This window comes from Canis lupus, chromosome X (assembly GCF_048164855.1).
Source record: "Canis lupus baileyi chromosome X, mCanLup2.hap1, whole genome shotgun sequence".
NCBI lineage: Eukaryota > Metazoa > Chordata > Mammalia > Carnivora > Canidae > Canis > Canis lupus.
The window spans coordinates 68,648,222-68,665,544 of record NC_132876.1 but is presented as its reverse complement, the minus strand read 5'-3'; the positions used below and the strand labels follow the sequence as shown (position 1 = coordinate 68,665,544).

At 53.1% G+C, this 17,323-nt stretch overlaps 1 protein-coding gene across 1 annotated transcript; it reads right to left on the bottom strand.

Moving 5' to 3' along the window:
* Positions 1-1,128: 1,128 nt before the first annotated feature.
* Positions 1,129-5,278, bottom strand: LOC140627511 (uncharacterized protein CXorf49 homolog). The gene is made up of 6 exons (XM_072815876.1): positions 3,857-5,278; positions 3,052-3,208; positions 2,443-2,519; positions 2,119-2,164; positions 1,422-1,463; positions 1,129-1,300 (listed from the first exon to the last, which is right to left on the bottom strand). Exons 1-5 carry the CDS (start codon positions 5,114-5,116, stop codon positions 1,423-1,425), a joined length of 1,581 nt encoding a protein of 526 aa, XP_072671977.1. The 5' UTR covers positions 5,117-5,278; the 3' UTR covers positions 1,129-1,300; position 1,422.
* Between the last annotated feature and the right edge of the window lie 12,045 nt (positions 5,279-17,323).

The following is a 17,323-nucleotide window of genomic DNA, read 5'->3' as shown; positions in this document are numbered from 1 at the left end:
GCGAGGGGGAAGTGGAACAGGGAGTCCAGACTAAATCTTGTGTGACCTGAAGTGGCGGTCAGGGAGCCTGAGCACGGAAACAGCGCTTCCAGGAAGCCCTGTGTCATGGTGGTGGTCGAACAACACTGCGAGGGGACCACACAGGCACCTGGAGACCCATCACGCACACTTGTCATAGAAACGGACGGCCACTTTCCAATCAAGAGTACAGGGAGACGACCAGGTCGGAGGGGGGCGGAGAGCCAGCTTGGGACAGGAGGGACGTGAGAACTGCGACAGCTAGACCATCCATTTCCAGCTGCTGGCGGCCAGGTTGCCCCAGGTTGGCCCAGAGCCACCACCAGCCTCACTGCCCCCACCTCCAGCCCAGAGACTAAGCTGTGCTCCTCTCCTCAGTCCCCTGCACCTGCCCTGTAGCTCTGCACCCCACTGGGCTGTGACTCCTGCCTCCTCCCCCCTACTGAACCCAAGGAGGGAGAACTGATGGGACTGGAAACCCAAGGCTAAGGAGGAGGATGTGCCAGTTCCTGGGCCAGTTGTCCTTGTGCGTGGTGGCACTGAGAGAGGGAAGGACTGCGCAGAGGGGACTGGGCCCGGGGAGGGGGGTGGGAGGATGAGCTCAGCTGTGCTCTTTAACACCCGTGGAAGCACAGGGCCAGGGAGGGCCAGCGACGACAGAAAGCCACGGGAGTGATGAAGGACGCTCAGACAGCAGAGCAGGCTGGCCGGGAGAAGCAGGACAGTGATCCCAAGGAGGGAAGGGAAGAGGGACAGGAGCTCTGGAAGGGGTCCCCGGTTCCTGCTGAAGGCGGAGGGGGCGGTGAATGGGCACCTAGAGACCCCAAAAGAGGGGGAGATTAGGGGAGAACCTGAAGGGGGCCCACGGGGGGGGTGGGGAAGGGGCACCGCATATGCTCACGTGGCCAGGCAGAGCCCACGCAGAACCCAGACCCGGGGCACGAGGGGGACGTGACCGCAGGGCTCCTAGCAGAGGCAGGCCCAAGCTCCCCACAAGAAGGCCTACCACAGGATACCAGAGGTCCTGTTCTGAAAAAGGCTGGGAAATGGAGCAGCTCCCTGCCCTGCCCCCTCCCCCTCCACCACCACCAACAGAGAAGGCAGACCACAGACCTGAGAGGTACTTTAATTTGAAACTGCTGTGAACTGGGGTGGGGAGGGGGCACAAGAACAGGGAGAGGAAGCCCTGGCTGAGGTGGAACAGGAGGGAACCAGCTTGGCCACAACTTCCTGGCTCCAGAAGTACCAGCTGATCCTCTTGTACGGAGATGCTGGGCCCGACCTGTCAAAGAGAGCAGAGTCAGGGAAGAGCATCGAGCCGGGGCCAGCCCGCCGGGGCCAGCCCACGGCCCTCCTAAGCGGCCACGACTGTGGGGAGGGGGTATGGTGTGTGTAACACTCACTTCAAAGGGTCTGGAACTTGTCAGTCAGGGACTGCATGGCCGCTGAAACAGAGACAGGCGTGAGCAGGCACTCCAGACACGGGGATGTAGAAGCCCGTCCCTCCGTCCCCGTGGGGAACCACCCAGCCCCGCAACCGGAAACCCCCTCCAGCCACTATCCAGAGAGCCCTGGGCCTGAGTCACTCACCCCCCACTTGAATTAAATATGGATGTGTTTTCTAAGGGAACAACATGTGCCAGCATTTCTCAAGCTTTGTTGGGGGCACATCGGAACCATTCAGAACTGGCGAACGAACACACACACACACACACACACACACACACACACTCACACAGACACACACGAACACACACCGGGCCAGCCATACAGAGGAGCAGGGAAAATCAACGGGGCATCCCTAAACGTCCTAAAAGGGGGAGACCTCTGGGACACGTTTTCCCTGGCAAAGCATGTGTGCAGTCGAGGCCGTATTTTCCTGTCTGTGCGCACACCTAGCTAACTATACATGCACAGCGGGCTCCAGGGCCAGGCCTGCTCGGTTTTCCTCCCCACAGGGATGTTGGGCCCCGTGCGGCTGCCTGCACCTACAGCCCATCCCGGGTGGGGTGCTGCACTGAGACGCATGCCCCCCCCTCCCCGCCCTCCCTGCAGCCTGCCTCTGCCCCAACCCGGGCCCCAGCCAGAGGCTCCTCATACCAAGCTGCTCTTTCAGGTCGTCTATTTCTCTCTGTAGCACGACACACTAGGCCAGCAGACAGCAGAGAGACAGGAATGGTTAGCATCCTCTGGCTTCCTCTCTCTCCGGCCCCTCCCCTTCTCCCACGGGCACTACATCCCCAGGCCCAGTGACCAGACTGGCACAGGCTCCTCAGTGGAAAGGAGGCGCCTTCCCTCTGTGGGGAGCAGAATGGAGGCGAGGTGGGGGGACAGGGGGAAGAGGCACACATGGCAGTTTAGCCTGGACACGGATCCCACCATCTAGCTTGAGCTTGCGTTTCTAGGAGCCAGAAGCAGCAGTACCCGAGGACAGCCCTGTGTTCCAGGTGGTTGCTGCAGCCTTTCCGGTCTTGGGAGGTGGTCAAGCGGCTCCTGGTCACCTGAGAGGGAGAGAACATGAAATCCAGCTTCCAAGGCCCCCAGTGAGGTGGAGAGGGCCTAAGCGGGGTCTAACGTGAGGCAGCACCACCCTCTGCTGGCAACAAGTGGCCCCTGCTCTGCCAGCAGCTCCAACCTTCTCTCTGGGACTGCCCCTCCTGTCCCCTAGGGGCGGCCCATCCTTGAAGGTGGTCCCCAGGGACCGGGGCTCTGGGTTGCACTCTGCCAGAGCTGCAGCCACAGGCAGCCCCCAGGATGCGCAATGTGGCCAAACAGGACTGAACAGAAAAACGGCTCTGTTCTGCTCAAAGCCTATGTCCTGAGCTGCTGTTTGGGGGCAGTGCCACGAATCGCCCCTGCTGCACAAACCGCACGCAGGGGACGATGTGGCTGAAGGCCGGTCCTTTGGGAGAAGCTGCCTGGCTAGGTGGGGAGGCAGGCAACAAAGCTGACAGGCCCCCAGCAGAGCCAGAGCCAGAAGTTTCCCTCCTCATCTCCTCTCCCCTGCACTCCTGTGAAACCCACAGGACTCACTGGAGGGTGCACGCCCTCTGGGCATGACGTCTCCCTGGCTCAGGGCTGAGGGCGCGGAGCTTCCTGGAACTTCGGGGGCTCTGGTGTCGAGGTCGCCACTGCTGCATTCTCCACGATGCATGCCCGAACAACATGGCCCTGGCCTGTGTGTTGGAAGCTAAAGGAAACATTTCTCACTGATCTGACTTGGGACGTGGGGTGTGCGTGTGCGTGTGTCTGTGAGCGTGGGTAGGTGGGCATAGGTGCACATCTGCACACGTGTGTGTACGGGTGGCGTGAGACAGGGAATAGGGAAGGGAATTGAGAGGCCGATGTGGCTGGTGATTTCCCCCTCAGTCAGCCCCGGGCCAGGAGGCAGAGCTGAGCCAGGCAGAAGGAGTAGTGGGCTGACAAAGGCCAGGCTCCCCACAAGCAAGGTTTGGGGACCAGCTAGGAAACAGGAAGCAGGAAGCTGATGAGTCTAAAGGCTGAAGGTTTGTGCTCCAGACTTTGAAGGGGTTCCTGGCTTCAAATCAGCTACCAGCCCTCCCATCCATCCCAGCCCCTCTCTGACGGGAGGAGGCAGGAAACGTGCCAAGGGTCCAGAAGGGTGGCGGGTACACACGGAGTGCTACCTTAGTTTACTGTCTGCCCCCGTGAAAACAACCCACGACCCGATCTGGCATCCGAACGATCCCAATGACCCAGGGGCACCCATGGCAACCCCTGAGGGATGGACAGGGTTTGTGGGTAAAGAAGTACGAGGCAGGGGAGGAGGAGGGGGAGGGGAAGGGTGCACAGAAGAGGAGGAGCATGGCCTACTCACTTGGCCCTTGGGCACTGTGTCTCTGTTTGAGTCACTGCCTTCTCCTGTCACCACCACTGGCTCCGACTCCCGTGTCCTCCTGGGCCCAGATTTCTTCCGGGAGCGGCCGGTGTGCTTGGACTGTTTGCTTCCCGATGGAACCAAGGAATACCTCTTGTTCCTCCCAAGCAGCGGAACCCCAGAGATTGGGGGGAAGGTGGCTGGTTCCAGGGGAGCTGCCGAGACTCTCTGCCCCCAGGGAGGAAAGCTTCTCCCTTGGGTAACTTTTGAGGCCCCCCCTAGGGATTTCTTCTCCTGGGCCACCTTCTTCCTAGGGGTGGCCGGGGGCAGGCTGCCAGCAGCAGCGGCGGCGGCAGCGGCGGCTGCGGCTACCGGGTAGCTGGGCCTGTTCCCTCCCTTCCCCCAGACCACACTTTGCATTTTCTTAGAGGAGGAGATGTCCAACTCTCCCACGGCCTGCCTCTCCACAACCGAAGTGAATCCTCGGGGAGCCGAGGACAGGAAAGAACCTGGCACGTGAAGGAAATTCTCCCTGACATGGAAACTCGGTTGTCTGGGTGTGTCCCCGGGATCCTCGGGGCTGTTGGGCTTGGCTTGGCCTCTTTCTTTGGAGCAAATGCTCACCCTCATCAGCTGTATCTCACCGAACTCATCTGATGACTCGGGGTCGGAAGGCCGCCGGCCCGGGCCTTTGGCGGAGGGCCGCTGGCGATCCACCCTGACGGTGGACCTGCTCTTGGGACCTCTTCTCGGGTTCCCCCGGGGCCGGGCTCCCTCGGGCCCACCGAGGTGGAGCGGGACGGCGGAAGGCGGCTGCGATTCTCCGCGGCTCAGGGCAAGCGCGCCTCGACCACCGGGCCCTGCCTCTAGGCCCGCCCAAACGCCAGACCCTTCAGCGGCGCAGCTCTCTGGGGATGGGTTTCTCCGCACGCCCAGGGCATCCGGGTCGGTCAGCTGCTGCACGCTGGCGGCCCCGGACTCGTCAGCAAGGTGGGACGCGTAGTCCAGGGCGTCCCCCTTGTCGTCGGCCGGGGTGCCGGGGCGGCCTTCGCGGCCCCAAAGCACCGGCCCTCCCGCTTCCATCACTTCCCGCTCGGACTCGAAGCCCTCGGGGTCTGGGAACCCGCCCTCACCCTCGCCGCTCCGAGGCGGCCCGGGATCCAGACCTAGTCCTGGTCCCCGCGGGGCTCCGCTGGCCTGCTCCCCGCCCTCCGGGCCGAAACCCGCTCCCCGGACAGACACCTCGTCGGGGGCGCTCATGTTGGCGAGGCCTGGCGGCCGGGGGTTCCGCGGAGACGATCACCTTGGTCCAGGCGCCAACGGCGACAGGCGAGAGGGGAGAGGCGGGAGGCGAGCGGTGTGCGACGCGTGGAGGGAGGCGCGAGGCGTCCTGCCGACTCCGGCGGTTGCCACAGGCGCGGTGCCCAGCCCGGGGAGGGCGACGTGGCGACGTGGCGTCGTCGCGGCGCAGCACGAGATCGCCTCAAACAACGCGCGGTTGGCGCACCCTTCTGAGGCCCGCGCCGCCGCCTCCTCATTGGTCCGTCCCCAGCCAACCAGCGCGCCCCTTGTTGGCCCGCCCATCGAGGCCCTGACCAATAGGGTCGAAGGCCGTTGGTTCTCCCTGGAGGGGCTACGGGTTTCGGGTTTCGGGTTTCGGTGTGAGCGAGTCCAGGTGTTGGTCCCGGCTGCTCTGGTCCCGCCTCCCCTGGCCTGGCCTGGAGCCTGCTTTCCTGGTGGAGTCATCGCTGGCCCTCTTGTAAGCACTGTATAAACTAATCGTACATCCTCAAGACAATACTAAGGTTGAGGTACCCACTGTAACTGCTCTCTTACAAGGGAGGAAAGATGCACTGAATGATTTAGCCACTAGCAAAGGTCATTAGGATTTTCGGGATCCCTGGCAGGATGGAAACCGTGTTGCTTGGCCCGAGATTACTCGTCTTGAATAGAGAACCTTAAGGCAGAGAAGACACCCATCACCCCTACAACCAAGAAAGTCCTCTGCAGGCCGGGCAGGGGGCGAGGATGGGGCCGGGGGGTGGGCAAACCCAGCTTGTACACCAAACCAGCCTGGCAATAAAGTTCCCCGAGGAGAGCCACAGACCAATGTGGTCGCCTATCCGGTTGAGCAGTTGTGACAGAGTGAACGATGTGTCAATGTGAAAACCTTTGCTCTGTGCCCCTTCTCGGAGAAAGTATGTCACCCGTCCCCCAATCATTGACTTTGGGGGCTTCTGGTGCCCCATTTCCATCGGGACATAAGTGCCACCGTAGGAGAAGCTGGCGAATCCTAGTGCGCTAGGTGCTTCACCTTGGTCAAATATATCAGACCTATTGCATATGGGTTTTTTTGTATTGATTCTGCCCAATTACCCACACACAGGACTGTCCTGTGCCACTACTCTCCTCTACCATCCCACCCCCACACCCAGCAGCGGGCAAGCCCAAGGCTTTGTCTATCCCAAAGTTCTGTTCCCACAACCTTGGAGACAGGTACTGGCATACCCTATTTTGTGAAGGGGAGACAGAGGCTCAGAACCATGACTATTTTGCTCCTTTTCTCTTAACATCACTCCACACAAATATTTTTCGTGTGTGTGCCAGAAGAATTCATGAAGTTGTCAAACTTGGTGACCATAGTACAGCCAAATATACAAAAACTCACAATCTGCTTAGCCAGATCCCAATAATTGGCTGTTTGGGTGGTTTCTTTTTGTTGCCGTAATAAATAGCACTCTGTATAATTTGCCTTTGGAAGGTTCCTCTTCTGGGTTTTTTTCTCTGGATGCAAATTCAGTTTCAGACCTACTTCAGAAAACATACATGAAAACCAAAGATCCGCAGACAGGAATGGTTTCTTCCATGGTGAAGCAGGCCTCTCCTTTTACTCCTCACTCAGTCCTGGAAGTAGAGCCACCGGGAGAAACTACTCACCTAGCAGTCACTCAATGGGACAGCACCACACTCTGCTCAGACTCTTCCTTTAATCTGAGGAAAGCACAGCTGAGAGCCCATATAGTCTGTCTGACCTTCCAACTCAGAGCTGGGGACACTTGGGTGCAGTTGTGTGGGCACAGGGAAGATGGCCTTTTCTGGAAACCTCTTGGTCTCAGACCCTCCACATCTCGGAACCTGACTCAAAACCAGAGCAGGCTGGGGGTGCCTGCGGCTCAGTCAGTTGGGTATCTGCCTTTGGCTCAGGTCATGATCCCAGGGTGCTGGAATCGAGCCCCATGTCGGGCTCCCTGCTCAGCGGGGAGTCTGCGTCTCCTACCCCCTGCACCATATGCACACACACTCTCTATCTCTCAAATAAAAGCTTTTTTAAAAATGATGTTCAAAACAAAACAAAACAACAACAACAACAAAAAAGAGCAGGCTATTTGTTCTCTAAACCAGTCTCTTGAGTTTTTTGGTATACACGGCCAGTTGCCTACCTAATAGCTATCCCTCCCTGCTTCTTGATTGCTAACAGAACTTCAGTTTGTTCAGGTAGTTGGCAAAGACCCTTTCCCTGATATGAGAGGATCTTTGTCAGCCCCAGTCCTGGGCTCCAATTAGAATTGGTCTAAACCAATTATTGGTCTAAGAGTAAGCACATGACACAATTCTGGCTGGTGGGATGAAAGGGTCAGTCTCTTGGGAGAGCGCCCCCTTCTCAAATAACAGGGCAAAGTTCCCTGAGGAGAGGCCTTAGGTCCTTCTTCCTCCTTCCTGCTGGGATTCAGATGTGATACCTGGAGGTGCAGCAGTCACCTTGTGGCCACGAGGCAACCAGTATGAGGGTGAAAGCCAATTCACTCTGGATGGTAGAGCAAGCAAACACTTGCCTCTAAACTTTTTGTTCTGTGAAAAAAATTAACTTCTACATGTTTAAGCTGCTAATAGGTTGGGTTTTCTGACACTTGCAGCTCAAAGTATACCCAACTGTATCTGCCAGGCACCTAGAACTTTGCTAAGTACCAATGGGGTTACAAAAGAAATGGAAAACACACTCCTTTACCTCAGAAGCTGAGTCTACTGAGGGAGACACACATACACAAAAGCCCACAAAGAGCTCAATATGACATATAAGTAAGTGATCAAATGAGAAGGACTGAGAAAATTATTTTGATCAAGGTTTATAGGGAAGAGCTAGAGTTCGAAGTGAGCGTGGTCTACCTGAGGAGCAGTAAAGACCTAGATGGGTCCTAGGAAAGGAATGGGAGATATGGGTAGATCTTAGGCTGAGGCCACATTCCAAGGACTTAGGAATCACTCCTTCAGGACTTTGGCCGTGATCTGATGCTCAGTGGAGAACCAGTCCAGGAGAAAGTCATGGTGCAAGTTATGCTGGAGAAAGACTAATTGGATAACGAGGTGTGGTCTGAGGCTGTGGCATCTACCTTGGTGATGACAGTTGAAAGAGACACAGTACAAGAGGTACAACGAAGAATGAACGAACGGGGTTTGGTCAGTGATTGAGCATGAAAAAGGGAACAGAACGAGTCAGGAATATCTCCAAAAGCTAGCCAGGAGAGAGAGGGAGGGAGAGGGAGAGAGGTGGTGGGAGAAGGAGGGGAAGAAGGGGGAATGGGAGTGGGGGTGGGAGGGAGAGAAATGAGAGCCCTCAACAGAGACCAATGAAGTCAAGAAAAGGAGATGAAGCTTTGGGCTTTGATCTGGTGAGAAGACAATCGACCGGGCAGATTAATGTGTCTACCAGCCAACTCCCAAAGCAGAAGCCCCAAATCTGGGAGAGGGGGCGGGGGAGGGTAGAAGAGGCAGCAGAAAAGGTAACAGGATTTGTTTAAGACAGGTGTTTCCTGGGACGCCTGGGTGGCTCAGTGGTTGAGCATCTGTCTGCCTTTGGCTCAGGTCGTGATCCTGGGGTCCGGGGATCGAGTCCCACATCGGGCTCCCCGCGAGGAACCTGCCTATGTCTCTGCCTCTCTTTCTGTGTCTCTCGTGAGTAAATAAATAAAATCTTAAAAAGAAAAAAGAAAAAAGCTTCAGCATGGTTCTAATCCATAATACCCTTGAAGCCACCAATGTTCATGCGCTTAGATCTTTTCTAAAACACGTTAAAAGAAATTCGTGATTAATGAAGTTAAAAAAACATCGAGCCATATACCACTTGGAGTTACTTCTTGTGCCACCAGTGGCCTGTCCCCCCACCCCCGCCCCAGTCCTTGGGGAAACACCAGCTCAGACAAAGCCATCTGGGACCTATTTCATGAGGGTGGGGCATTTCTAGGAGCCTAATCTCTGGGCAATGGGCCTCTTGGATCTATTGCTTTCCCCTGGGTCAGTGATTTGCATTCTTTTCTGGGAAAATAAATCTTTACCCATCTGGGTTAGGGGAGAGAGAGATGGAGAGGGGATGTCCTGACTGTCAAGGTGCCTGGGGAGGTGTGGCTCATACTCTGGATATCTTGGGCTTCACATATTCAATGAAGGGTCCCCTCCATTGCAGCCTGGTCACAGTGGGGCCTTAAATCCCCTCACTCCGGCTCTAAGAGTCCTATAACTTGAGCTAACCAACAAACTCAGACAGAAGCTAAGTTGCTGTCTTCCTCCTCCTAAAGCCTTAGGAAAGCTAAGGCTTTCCTCCCCTCACTCCACCCCTACTCCCCTAGCCCCCTTCCAAATCCAAGCTGGGCTTAGCATAAGAGAAGCATGACTCATAGAAACCAACGACTGCACAAGAGAGGTCAGGCTGCCAGGATTCCTTCCCAGCCAAGGATAAGCAGATGCGGCAGCTCAGTCCTCAGCCTGCAGCAGACTCACTAGTCTGAAAGCTCTGGGCCCTCAGAGACCGTAGGGTGACAAACATTCCCTGAGGGAAGGTCAGAAGACCTGAAAATAACAAAAAGCTGGTGTGAAGAAAAGACTGTCCATTAAATTGCATTGAGGTTCAAATCCCGCCTCCCCCTGAAGTCTTGTCCAAAAGCCTATGAGGCCCTAAGTGCCCGCCTTCACAGTAAAATGACCATAACAGTAATAATACTACTAACACATAATCCTTACAGGGAAATAACTATGTGCCGGGTACTGTACCAGGTACTTTTCACTTATTATCTTATTTCATTAGCACAAAGATCTTCTGGGGCAAGTACTCTCACTGAATCCTTCTTTTTTTTTTAAGATTTTACGTATTTATTCATGAGAGAGGTAGAGACATAGGCAGAGGGAGAAGCAGGCTCATCACAGGGAGCCTGATGTGAGACTCCATCCCAGGACCCCGGGATCACGTCCTGAGCCAAAGACAGACGCTCAACCGCTGAGCCACCCAGGCGTCCCTCACTGAATCCTTTTAAGACATGAGGAAACTACGTATCAGGGAGGTGAAGCAAATTGCCCAAGGTCACACGGTAAGTGGAACAGCCTGGATTTGAGCCTAGGCGTCTGGCTCCAGAGCCTCCATTCTCACCCATTCTGCTTGTCTTACTCACTGCACCTTCTGAAGAATGTTGATGTTAGATACAGCTGGATGGACCAGACGTAGGTCCCTGACTCAGGGCAGAGTCAACCCATAGGTTGGCCAGCAGCCTGAGCTAGCTGCCAAACATAGGAGCTAATGAATAACGGAATCACTCAGATAGGCTCTCCTGTGGAAGCTGAACATGAGACACGAGAGGGTCCTTGGTCCATAAAGGGGGGCAGAAGCGCGCGCACACACACACACACACACACACACACACACACACACACGAGGCAGAAGCCATGAGGTGGTATAAGAGCCTTGAATGAAGCAGAAGCTATGACATAGAGTAGAGAAAAGGGGGAACTTCTGAAAGCGGGAGGGGGAGCTTCTGAATTGAAGAGCAGGGGAATTACAGGGCAATCATTTTAACTACTCACTTGCCAATATCCTCATCTTTCTGATTCAGCATGTCCGCCTTGTGAATTCGTAAGCCTTTAAATCAATCCAAATATCTACCCTTTCTACTCCTCCCCCGGGACTGCTAAGCACTGCTTGGAGAAAACACCCCAACCTTGCAGATGGAAAACACTATAAATGCAGAGTCTCGACCTCCACTGGGCCATCAGTGTGGCTGGGCAACCTTTCCTTGAGTCCCGGTTGGGCTCTCTCTCCCATTCTCTCCAGTGGCTCTCCGAGCACCACGGCCTCCACTATCATCCACAAACTTTCAGCCTTACCACACGTCCCCCTCACCTGATTTATTTTTCTTTTTCTTAAGTTTTTATTTATTTATTCATGAGAGGGATCCCTGGGTGGCGCAGCGGTTTGGCGCCTGCCTTTGGCCCAGGGCGCGATCCTGGAGACCCGGGATCGAATCCCACATCGGGCTCCCGGTGCATGGAGCCTGCTTCTCCCTCTGCCTGTGTCTCTGCCTCTCTCTCTCTCTCTCTCTGTCTCTGTGACTATCATAAATAAATAAAAATGTTTATTTATTCATGAGAGACACACAGAGAGAGGCAGAGACACAGGCAGAGGGAGAAGCAGGCTCCTGTTGCAGGACTCGATTGCCGCCACCGCCACCGCCACCACCGCCCCCCCCCCCCCCCGAGATCACGCCCTGAGCTGAAAGCAGACACTCAACCACTGAGCCACCTAGGTGTCCCTCCCCTCACCTGATTTCAAAGAAAAAAAAAAAAAAAAGAAAAGCCACAAGGCAGGAACATTCCACAGGGAAATCTACAAGCTCACTCACCACATCCATACTTTCCTCCTTCCCTGTAATGATTCCTGCCTGAGGCAGACCTCCTCACCTGCACTCTGCATTCCATCTCCTCTCCATTTCAGCCCCCTCAAGCCTCAATTGCCTCCCCTCGCCCCTGTACCTCCCATTTTCCACCCTCCATTGTCTGCCTGGCCTCATCTCCATCGGCACTGAAGGACGCCCTCTCTCTCCCCATAACCCTCAGTAATCCGTTCTCACTTCCTTTTCACAGACAAACTTCTGGAAAGAGCTGTCTGCACTTGCTATCTCCATTTCCTCACTCCCGCTCTTCAACCCAATGTAGTCTAGTCTGACATCCTGTTGTATCATTCCATGAAAACTATTGTCACCAATGATCTCCTTGTAGCTAAGCGCCATTGTCGTTTCTCAGATCTCCTCTTACATAAGCCTCTCCAAAGCATTGCTGCCACTGGCCACTGCCTCCATTGTGAAACATTCACTCGTCTTGGCCTCTGCGATGGTGTGCCCTTCCCCTGGTTCGTCTCCTGACTCTCAGGCTGCTGCTCAGCCTCCTCATTGTGCTCCTTTTCCCTCTGTCCATCCGACAAAAGCTGAGGTTTGCTCATAGCCTCCTTTTCTTCTCTACAAATTCTCCCTGCCAAACCTCCCAGGGTTTCGGGGCACCTGGGTCGCTCAGTCGGTTGAGTATCTGACTCTTGACTTCAGCTCAGGTCATGATCTCAGGGTCGTAGGATCCAGCCCTCCATCAGGCTCTGCACTCAGTGGGGAGTCTGCTTGGTATTCTCTCTCTCTCTCTCTCTCTCTCTCTCTCTCTCTCTCTCCCTCTACCCTCCCCCGGAAAAAACCTCCCAAGCCTTCAATTACTATCTCTATAAGCTTATGACTCTCATATACATATTTCTAGCCCAAATATCTCCTGAGCCACAGACTTATATAGCCAATTTCCACCTGAGTGTCCCACAGACACCCTAAAGTTGGCATGCCTAGAATTGAACTCATCATCATTTCCATGAAGTCTATTCCTCTTCCTTGTTGTCTATAATAATTGCTAACATTTATTGAACACTTCTCATGCTCCAGACGTGGTTCAAAGTGCTTTATGTACTGCTTCACTTAATCATTATAAGGCACGTGATATTAATACCCTCGTTCTACAGGCAGGGGAACTGAAGAGGTTAAGGAGCTTGTCCAAGGTCACACAGATAGTCAGTGACAGATCTGGGATTCAAACCCAGGCAGTCAGTCATCAGAGCCACCGCTCTTAGTCATCACACTCTACTGCTATCACTGCTATCCAGTTGTACAGGCCAGAAACCTAAGTTCTCAACTCCTGATTTTCCTGTACTGTCCACGTATGTCTATTCATGTTATCTGTCTGCCTTCTAAATGTGCCTCAGATCCATCCATTTCTCTCCAGCCCCATTCTAGCTATCTTCACCAGTCACTATCCCCTCTCACCTGAACCCATCCCAAGCCATCTTCCACACTGCTTCCATGGTGACAGCATAACCAAATGGCCAACCATTCCAGAGCTCCCTGCTGCCCTCAGGATAATGCCCAAGCCCCTCCACATGGCATCCACAGCGTCCTTCATGATCTAGTCTCTGCCTGCCTCTCTAGGCTCAGACCTTCTCCCCCTCCACCTCCTAACTTTCCGCAACTTTCCTCCTTCCTGCCCGCCCTCACCTACCTAACACCTTCTTATTCTTCAGTTCTCTGCCTAGATGAGGGGCTACTCCCAAGCCTCCCTTGACCCCCCACATCTAGCTCAGGTGCTATTCCTTTACTACCCTGAACTTATCCTTGTCAGAGCACTTCTCATCCCCTCTACCATTTATTTAATCATTTTCTTCCCCCACTAGACTGTAAATTCTGTGAGGCCAGTGACACTGTCTGTCTTGCCCACCTCTGCACCCCACCTAATCCTGGCACAGTTTGGTGAATGCTGTGTATGTAAAATTCATGCCCAAACTCTCCTCTCCTTTCTCCAGAGCATCCTCAGTGGTCTGCAGAAGTGCCCTCATGATGCGGAGACTTGAGACCAAGGACATGTATCCTGGGCTATCAGGCTAGACCTCACTTTCCAGAAGTATGGCCAGGAGCTGGTGCTCCCTCTTCATTCCATTTCCTGGACATTCCATTTCCATTTCTGTGCATTATGAGTTTAGGTTACCCCTTGGCTTTTAGAACCAGAGTCTAGTTATGTCTTAGTTACTGACTAAGTAATAGTCTTTAAGAGTCTTATGAGATCAATGGGAACACAACGGAAATAACAATAATGACTCACTCAGCCCATCTCTCCTCCCCTTACCACTCTGCACAAAATCCAGTCTCGCCACTGTCAACTCAAGTGCCAGCTCCTTGATTACCTGAGAAATCATGCCTGGCAGGAGAAAAAGCCAAAGTGAGCCCACATGTAAGATGCCAGCCAGACCCTATGGTCAGCTGCCATCTTGGGCTTTGAGCCTGTGAAAGACAGATATGGAAATGGGTAGAGCAAGATGGGAACTTCCAAAGAGAAAGGGGTCCTCGCTGGGAAATAGGTGCACAAAAGCCAAATAGGTCACTTCCAGGCTGAAACGTTTCAATGCCAGTGGGAGGCCCCACAGAGTTCTCTTTCCCTTTGGCATGGGTAACCAGCAAAGTTTGAATGATGGCTTCTCTGACCACCTGGGTTTTGAGGTAAAAAGACAAGGAGTAGATCTCCCAGCTACTCAATATAGACATGTAGCAAGAATAAGGGATGAACCTTTGTTGTTAAGAGCTACTAAGATTCTGGGTTGCCCATTACCACAGCATAACCTAGCTGATCCTGACCTGTACATAAGCTAGATCTTCCCTTTGGGGCTTGTCATTATCAGGGAAGGGAAACCATAGCCACAGCACTGATAAGAAAGACAATTGTTTCTCAGACCCACAAAAAAATATTTAGCACATTGGTAAATGTAAATTACTGGCAACGTTCTAGATCATGGTTTGAAAGTGATGGGTTCAGGCATGTTTGTTATATTGTTCAATTGATAAGTCGGGGTAAAATACTTAGTCACAAGTGTGATGATCTTGGGATGCAACCAGCAATTCTGAATTACACAGCATAATGCAAGTCTAAATTGATCTAGTCAAGGACACAGGTCCTAAGGGGTTCTAAACCCTTCTGTGCAGGCCCACGTCCAGACCCTTCCTGGCCTAGCTCTGACTCTCCAGCTCTGTTGTTTCTCTTCCCCTTGTTCTCTGCTTCTCACAACCGTCCCCTCTTTCGAGTCCCTTAATCACCAAGAACGTGAATTCTGCTTGCTGCTTCTCTACAGATCCTCCTACTCTCCCTGCCGCCAAAGGAAGGCGCTACAGGTCCCCTGGTCCCCATTGACCTGTAACTCCTCGACCCTCTCCTAGGAAGTGTGATTCTAATGGGAGAGGCTGTGGGTTCGAGGTCAAACAGAGCTGGATTTGAATCTGAGCAGTACAATTTACTTGCTACATGACCTTGGATAAGTCATTTTCTTTCTCTGAGCCTCAGTACTTTCACCTTTAAAATAGGAACGCGGAATGCTTAGAACCAAAGGGGTTGTACAAGCACTCTGTGAGTGAGACCTCGTGAGCAGAACTCTGGGACAAAGCAGGCACTCACCAGCCAGGATGCCCCTGTCATTTCTCAGAGTTTCCCCCTTTCCTCAAAATGGCAACTTGCTGGAACTAAAAAGCTAATCTTGTTTAATTTTTCCCCTCTTGTTTTGGTTTTCCTCTTTTCCCTTCCAGTCCATACTTCCCACCCCACGCCACCCCACCCCACCCCACCCCACCCTGCTCCCCGCCCCCGCCATCACACACACATACCACCACCACACTCATTGCCACACCACTCTCATTGCCAGCGGATGCCTTCGTTCAACCTTATCTCTCATTCACCGTCTGGTTCAGGGGCTGTGAGGTGTTTTATTTTGCTCGTTTTTGTTTATTTGCTTGTTTTTAGAAGCTGCACCTTTTGGCAAACAAAGTTACCTGTAGATCTCCAAAATATAAGACAGGATCAGAACTCCTCACGGCAGTCCCTGAAACATCTCTGAGATTCCCTAAGCTTCAATGCATCACATGCTGAAAACGGCTGGGCTCTTTGCCCCTTCCAGGTCGATAGAATGAATTGTCCGGGCTGGCGGGCCCCTTAGAGTTCATCTGACAATCCACTGCCTAAGTTTCCGGATGAGAAACAGGTCCAGGGATTCGGAGAGCTGTTGATCGGCAGGGCTGGAAAGAACCCCGAAGGTCACCCAGGCCCCAGGCTGACTGACAGGTGGTAGGTGGAGAGCAGGGAGGGAGGCCTCCTGCTCCCATCTCTGGCCTTGGGAGAACAGCCTGCCTGTCACCATGCCCAGGAAGAAGCATCGTGTCATCAAGTGCCAAGAATCAGAGAGCCTGGAGTCTAAACCCAGCTCAGCCACCTGGTTGGTGTGTAGCCTCAGGCAAATAAATGACTGCTTCCTCTCTTTCCATTTTTCCCCTCTGTAATATGGGGGGAATGATGCTTACCTCATAAAAGCTGTATGTAACTACAATCCTTTTATCTCTGTAAAAACGCTCCTAGTGACACTTGGCTTTCAGAATCCCTAGGAGGGGAGGGACACAGACAATTGTGGTGGGAAGGAAGAGAGGCACCTCACACATGCTTCCCCTTCCCAGGCAGCGGGGAGACTCCTTTCCCTCCACAGAAGCCTAGTTCCTACTTATGAGAAGCCTCTGGCCCCTCACAAATCCCCTAGGCTTTTCCTAGCAAAGAGGCACTTCCCAGTCTGGCCTGTGAGGCCCAGGAGACTGCCTTGCCGGCCTTTTTTTTTTTTTTTTTTTTTTGGAGTTCTTTTTTTTTTTTTTTTTTGGAGTTCGATTTGTCAACATATAGTATAACACCCAGTGCTTATGCTGTCAAGTGCCCACCTCAGTGCCCGTAACCCATTCTCCCCATTCCCCCCACCCCCGTCCACCACCCCTCCCACTACCCCTTGTTCGTTCCCCAGAGTTAGGAGTCTCTTATGTTCTGTCACCCTCTCTGATTTTTCCCACTCACTTTCTCTCCTTTCCCCTATGATCCCTTTAATTATTTTTTATATTCCCCATATGGGTAAAACCATGTAATGATTGTCTTTCTCCGATTGACTTACTTCATTTAGCATAATACCCTCCAGTTCCATCCATGTCAAAGCAAATGGTGAGTATTCGTCCTTTCTAATGGCTGAGTAATATTCCATTGTATACATATACCACATCTTCTTTATCCATTCATCTGTCGGTGGACACCGAGGCTCCTTCCACAGTTTGGCTACTGTGGACATTGCTGCTATAAACATTGAGGTGTAGGTGTCTCGGCTTTTTACTGCATCTGTATCTCTGGGGTAAATCCCCAGTGGTGCAATTGCTGGGTCATAGGGTAGCTCTATTTTTAACTCTTTGAGGAGCCTCCACACAGTTTTCCAGAGTGACTGCACCAGTTCACATTCCCACCAACAGTGCAAGAGGGTTCCCCTTTCTCCACATCCTCTCCAACATTTGTTGTTTCCTGTCTTGTTAATTTTCCCCATTCTCACTGGTGTGAGGTGGTATCTCATTGTGGTTTTGATTTGCATTTCCCTGATGGCAAGTGATATGGAGCATTTTCTCATGTGCTTGTTGGCCATGTGTATGTCTTCTTTGGTGAAATTCCTGTTCATGTCTTTTGCCCATTTCATGATTGTATTGTTTGTTTCTTTGCTGTTGAGTTTAATAAGTTCTTGCTGGCCTTTACAGAGGAGTTTGGCCACCAGCATCTGAATCGAGCCCATTAGTATCT

Bases quoted from the DNA above. Each gene is read 5' to 3' on its own strand.
- LOC140627511 (XM_072815876.1), bottom strand. From the start codon at position 5,116: ATGAGCGCCCCCGACGAGGTGTCTGTCCGGGGAGCGGGTTTCGGCCCG. The intron at 2,520-3,051 runs GTGAGTCCTGTG...TCTCCCTCTCAG, and splicing joins CAGAGGGCGTGCACCCTCCA to GTGACCAGGAGCCGCTTGAC. The intron at 2,165-2,442 runs GTACTGCTGCTT...CTGCTGGCCTAG, and splicing joins GAACACAGGGCTGTCCTCGG to TGTGTCGTGCTACAGAGAGA.